Source organism: Aureococcus anophagefferens (genome assembly GCF_000186865.1).
Source record: "Aureococcus anophagefferens unplaced genomic scaffold AURANscaffold_1, whole genome shotgun sequence".
Classification (NCBI taxonomy): domain Eukaryota; class Pelagophyceae; order Pelagomonadales; family Pelagomonadaceae; genus Aureococcus; species Aureococcus anophagefferens.
In genome coordinates, this window is record NW_008705561.1 from 2650824 (window position 1) to 2657162 (window position 6339).

General features: G+C 73.3%; 1 protein-coding gene across 1 annotated transcript; it reads right to left on the bottom strand.

The window, feature by feature from the left end:
* Window positions 1–3476: 3476 nt before the first annotated feature.
* On the bottom strand, window positions 3477–5819 carry AURANDRAFT_60854 (hypothetical protein; the record flags this gene model as incomplete). The annotated part of the gene is made up of 1 exon (XM_009034319.1): window positions 3477–5819. One exon carries the CDS (start codon window positions 5817–5819, stop codon window positions 3477–3479), a length of 2343 nt encoding a protein of 780 aa, XP_009032567.1.
* Between the last annotated feature and the right edge of the window lie 520 nt (window positions 5820–6339).

A 6339-nucleotide genomic window follows, 5' to 3' on the forward strand; every position in this document is an offset into this window, starting at 1 on the left:
CGCGCGGACGACCAGGCGCGCATCCGCGGCCTCTGGTTCCACTCGCTCGAGGAGCACGCGGCCATCGGCGCGCTGCTCGAGAAGGTCCAGGCCGACGCCGCGCGCGAGGCCGCCGCGCCTCCGCCGCCGCCGCCGCCGCCCGCGGCGAGCCACTACGAGGGCGCCGCCCAGCTGCTCACGGGCCTGGCCATCGGCGGCGCGGGCGGCACGCCGTCGCGCGGCGGCGGCGCCTCGCCGGGCCTCCTCTCGCCCGCGCTCTTCTCGCCGTCGTCCGTCGCGCCGGCGCCGGCGCCGAGCCTCGACCTCGAGACGTTCAAGGGCGTGTTGCGGGACCTCGTCGAGGACGACGCCTTCATCACCGAGCTCCACATCCGGTACCAGGACAAGCTGCGCTCCTGAGGAGAGGAGCGTCGCCCCCCGCCGCTCGCTACCCGGTAAGCGCGGCTTACAGGTCGACCTTGGACGCGGTCCAGTCCGCGAGGCCCCGGCGGAGGTCGCCGAGGAGGAGCTCCGTGCGGTCCTCGGGGCCGATCTTCGCGCCCGCGGTCTCGTCGCCGACGGCCGCGGCGACGGCGGCCGTCGTCGGCGAGTCGACGAGCGGCGCGGACAGCACGCCGAGCGTGAGCGCGCCCGTGAGCGTCGCGTAGTTGAGGAGCCTGGGGTTCAACACGACGCCAATATAAAAGTATTCGCACGATTTCGACATCGTTGCTCTACGGTCTGAAACGAACTCGCCGAGAGAGAACGATCCATCCAAACATCAGCCGAAACGACTTCGATGCGACCGAGCTCGAGAGGTGTGAAGTTTCGCTGGACGGGGCCATCGTTTCCCGCGCGGTGAGGCGCGTGTCGAGGTCGTGGCCGCAGGAGCTCAACGCCTTGATGAGGGGCTCGAGCGACTCGACGCGCGCGAGGAGCGCGTCGCTGCCCCAGGCCGTGAGGCCCGCCTTGGGCAGCCCCGCCGCGCCTGTGTGGAAATCAACCGGTGGAACGCCCCGTCCGGCAAAAACTTCAAACTATCTCGATACAATCGAAGTCGATTCGGCTGATTTTTGGACGAATCGATTGCTCTCGTCGAGTTCTCGAAACACGGCCGAAGATCAAAACGGTCGCATACGCGCACGTTGACGTCGGGTTGAAGATTTGAGTTCCGCGCGGCGCCGCGCAGGACCCGTAGAGCGCGGCGCGGAACGCGACGGCGGGGAGGTGGTGCGCCCAGTCCTCGTTGTAGACGGAGATGCGGTCCGGGGCGAGGTCGAGGCGCACGTAGTCCCAGGGCACGGACCGGATCTGCTCGAGCTCCTTCTCCAGCGTCGCCTCCCAGTCGTCGGGGAGCGCGACCGTGTCCCGCAGGATCATGACGACGCCGTCCCGTTCGAGCGCGGCCTCGATCTCCTCCTCCTGGCCGTGGTGCCGCGGGCCCTCGGCCATCTCCGCGAGGGTCCCGACGGCCCGGCTCGCGGCGGGGCCCCCGCGCGGGAACTCGCGCTTCGCGGCGTGCAGCGCCTTGACCTGCGTGGAACTCAAATCTTCAACCCGACTTCAATGTGCGCGCATTCGAAAGGTTCGACACAAGTTCGGCTCTGCTTCGAGAACTCGACGAGAGCGATCGATTCGTCCAAGAATCAGCCGAATCGACTTCGATTTGGCCGAGCTAGAGAATTTCAAAGTTTGGTTGGGACGTCCCAAACCAGCGGTTGATTTCCACACAGGCCTTGACGAAGGACGCCCAGGCGGCGACGCGCGCGTAGCAGCCCGCGTGGCTCGCCGCGGACGCGAAGGCCAGGGCCGGGTCCGGGACGCAGGCGAAGGCGTCGTCCGCGAGCGCGTTGTAGACGGAGTCGGCGCTCCGGCCCTCGGCGCTCGCCCGGTCGACGCAGCACGCGGCCGGGTTCGGCGTCGCCGCGCACTCGTAGGCGTCGCAGCTCCGGTGCGACGCGATGAAGGCGCCGATCTCCGACGGCGGCGCGAGGTCGGCGGCGGTCGTCGCCTCGAGCGCGCCGACGCGCTCGTGGCCGCGCGACGCGCCGCCCGGAGAACCGCCGAGCATGGCCTCCATGGACCGCCGCCGCTCGACGTCGCCGGCGGCGTTGACGTAGTAGACCTTGAGGAGCTCCGCCTTCGGGTAGAGCGTCGGCGCGTAGTCGCTCCCGGACCCGCGCGCCGCCCCGCGGAGCCAGGGCACGTAGGACGCCGTGGCCACGCAGTAGATCGTCATGGCCACGGCGGACGCGAGGCAGCAGTAGAGCACGGCGTTCGACTCCTTCTGCCGGGTCTGCTTCTCCGCGTCGTGGTCCCCCTCGTCCATGACCCGGTACGGGTCGATGAAGCCCCGGGCCATCGTCGCAAAGCCTGTTGTTTTTTATTGGGCTGCCCAAAGTTGGATTCTTGCATGGATTGTTGAACCAGCACCAGTTGGGCTGCATGATGTGATCGTGCTGATCGTCGTGGTCCTGATCGCGGGCCTCGTCGCGGTGGCCTACCACGTCGCCGTCGAGCAGCCCACCACGAGCGCCGCGACCTAGGCAAACCGCGTCATGGCCGAGCTCTCGGCCGCCGCGCAGGTGCGCGCCATGATGCTGCCGACGGTGATCCCCGAGAAGCCGCGCGAGTGGGAGACCTTTAAAGACCCGGAGACGGGCTGCGACTACCACCTGAACGTGGCGACGGGCGAGAGCAAGTGGGCCGGCTCCGCGGCGGACCAGGTGCGGTCCCAGCTCCACGCGCCGGCCGACGCGGCGCGCGGCGCCGACGACGACGACGATTCGGCGCCGCTCCGCCTCGAGCTCGTGCAGCCGCGCGTCCGCGCGTCCGACGTCGAGCGCTGCGACGTCTTCGACGACGAGGACGACGAGCTCAGCGCGGCCGCCGAGGAGGCCGCCGTCGCGCGCGAGTGGCGGGACCGGGGCATGCTGCGGACGGTGCGGCGGCGGCCGCGCGCGCGCATGAGCTGCGGCGAGCGGTGCTGCGACCGCGCGCTCATGTGCCTCGAAGCGACGGCCTGCGAGCAGCCCCTCGCGCTCCTCGAGGCGCTGGGCCGCGGGCCCTTCTACGCGCTCGGGGGGCTGCTGCTCCACGTCCTCGCGGTGCTGGTCTGCGCGTCGCGGGGCTGCGACTGCGTCGCCGGGGCCAAGGTCGCGCGGAAGGCCAACGCCTTCTTCCGCGAGGGCGCGCTCTTTTTCTTTTCGGCGCTGTCGCTGGCGGTGCCCGGCGCCGCGCTCTTCGTCTACCGCGACGCGCCCCTCGACGACGCGGATTGGGACGTGCGCCCGCTGCCGACGCTCGTCGGGTCCGTGGACCCGCGGCGCTTCTGGGCCTTTTACCTCGGCCGCTGCTCGCTGGCGAACAACGGCTACTACGACCCGCTCCTCGGGTCCCTCGACTGGCCCTGGGCCGGCGCCGTGCTCCACCCGCCGACGCACGACCAGGACGACGGGCTGCTGGTCCCGCCGGGCTCGCCGACGCTGACCTAAGCTTCACCTTACGCGCTTCTCGAACTCGCCGAGGACGAACTCCGTGAGCTGCTCCTTGGAGATGTACATGAGCGTGTTCGAGAGGACCGTGTGGAGGAGCTTGATGCTGAGGCCGTCGAAGACCGTGCCGCGCTTCGCCGGGCGGTGCCCGTGGGACACGTCCGTCGCCTGGAGCCGGCTCCGGTACCACTGGAGCGGGTGCGTGACGACCGCGGCCGCGAGCGTCGCCGCGGCCGCCGCGGCCGCGATGAGCGACGGCCCCGCGGACGCCTCCGTGGCGCCGAGGCCGCGCAGCAGCCCGTCGTAGGCCATCTGGCGCAGCGCGGGGAAGAGGATGAGCACCAGATTCGGCGCGAGCCCCGCGCAGAACCAGGCCGGCCGCCGCGCGCGCTCGCCGCCGTCCGGCGTCGCGGGCAACCCCCCCTGGAGCCGCGTCACGACGACCCAGAACGGGTTCGTGGCGACGACGTTGCAGAGGCCCGCGAGGGCCGTCGCCAGGAACGTCTCCGCGGCGCCCGGCGCGCCGCGCCGCTCCTCGAGGAGCGCCGCGAAGAAGGCCTGCGCGGCCCAGAAGACCGTACCGGACGCGTAGACCGCGCACGCGGCGACGTTGACGCCCCGGTAGAGGCCGCAGCCGTCGCCGAAACCCAGCGGCTCGCCGAGCATGGCCCGCGTCTGCAGCGTCGACAGCGGGTAGGTCGCGACGAAGGACGACACCATGGACAGGCCGCCGAGGAAACCCGCGACGGCGGGCGACGCGCCGCCCGGAGGTGGAGTCGCCTCGTCGCAGCGCGGCGGCGGGCCGTCGACGACGACGCGGCCCTCGCGTCCGCGCGGCGACGCGGCGCCGCGCAGGGAGCGCAGGAAGACGTCGACGTCGACGGCGTCGCCGAGGTTTCTTCTTTCTACTCCTCCCAGGACGGCGCCGAAGCCGTCGCCGCCGTCCGCGAGCCACTCCGTGACGACGACGTCGACGGGTCCCGCCGGCCGCCGGAAGCAGCCCGGCGGCACCGTCAGCGCGTCGTCGTCGAGCACGAGGGGTCCATCGTTGTTCCGGGCGGCTTCGCAGCCCCGGTCGGCGACGAGGACCGACGCGGAGCGCCCGTCGACGACGACGCGCGCGCGCGACGACGCCTGGAGGAACGCGCCGCCCGTGCCGCGCGGCGCCCGGCTCGCTGCGCCGTGGGCCGCGAAGGCGTCGAGGCGCGACGCGTTCTCGAAGGTGAGGACCGCGTAGCGGTTCGCCCAGGGAAGCACGCGCGTCGCCGCGTCGCGGCCGACGGGCCCCGCTTCCAGGCGGCCCCGCACGGACCCGCTCTCGAGGAGCGCGATGACCGGGCCCTTCGTCGTCTCGCAGCCGAGGCGCTCCATGGCGTCGGCGACGAGCGACCCGAGCGCGCACTCGCCGGATCGGCACGGCAGCGCGTCCGCGGCGCCGCGCGCGTCCCGCCAGCTCTCCGTCGACGGCTCCCCGAGCTCCGCGTCGACGAGCGCCGCAAAGTCCGCGAAGGCCGGGGTCGTCTCCGGCGGCGCGAAGTCGGGCTCCAGGGGCACGAGCGTGACCCTGGCGGCGTCGACGCGGACGCCGCCGGCGCGGCGGCCGAGCGCGAGGACCAGCACGCCGAGGTGGCTCCCGGAGACGCCGGCTTGGGCGACGACGGGCGCGCGCCGCCCGGCGACGCCGCGGACGAGGTGCGTGTGGCCGCCGAGGATCGCGTCTATTCGGCTCGCCCTCTCCCTCGCTCTCGCGAAAAGCCTCAAATCGAAGTCGTAGCCGCAGTGGCCCAGGGCGATCACGACGTCCGCGCCGCGGAACCGCAGGTCCCGCGCGTCGTCGAGCGCCGCGGCCGCCGTCGCGTCGTCGCAGGCGCGGCCCCCCGGAAGCGTCGCCGTGTCCGTGTAGCCCAAAAAACCGACGCGGACGTCGCCCGCGCGGCGCAGCCGCGTGCAGCGCACGTGGTCGTAGGTCCGGCACGCGCTGGCCGACACGAAGGGCGCCCGCGCCGCCGCCGACAGGTTGCCGAGCTCGGCCGCGAACTCGAGGTCGTGGTTGCCGACGCCTAAAGCCGCGTAGCCGAGGCCGCGCATCGCGCGGCCCATGCCCGCGGGGCCCGCCCGCCGGAAGTAGGCCGTGCCGACGCAGGCGTCGCCGCTGTCGACGACGAGGGCCGGCGCCGGCAGGCTTCGCGCCAGCCAGAAGGCGTGCTTCAGCGCGCCGATCTCGCCGTGCAGGTCCGTCGTGAAGGCGACGCTGAGCTCCGCGCGCGTCCAGTTGCCGCGCGAGTGGTTCCGGTGATGCCGGTCGTCGCCGGCGGCGAGCGCCGCGACGAGCAGGAGCGCGCGCATCAGCGCGTTCGGTCGCGGAGCGCTGTGGCATCAACAGATCATCAACGCGTTGCGGGCTGCGAGATGGCTGCGCGCTCATCGATGCATCATCGTGCTGGTCGAACGGCGACGGCGCGCGCACGGCGACGCTCGTCGCGTTCCAGCGGCCGGAGCGGGCGGGCCGGCTCCCGCGCGCCGCGCGCGCCGGCGACGCGGTCCGCTGCCGCCGCGTCGTCCGCGAGCCGCCCGCGCGAGGCGACGCCGCGACGCACGTCCGGCTCCGCAGCGTCGCCTGGAGCGCCTTCGCCGTGCTCCGGCGCGCGCGCGACGCGGCGCCCGGGGACGGCTTCGACGAGGCCCACGGCGACCTCCGGCTCCACCGCTGCGGCGCCGTGCGGATGACGGCGCCGACGTCGCGCCAGCTCGCGGCCGCGCGCGGCCTCCTCGGCGCGGCGCCCCGCGGCGCGGCCGCGCCCGGGGCCCCGCCGCCGGCGCTCGCCGACGCGCGGGGCCTCGCGCCCGGCGCCGCGGCAGCCGTGCG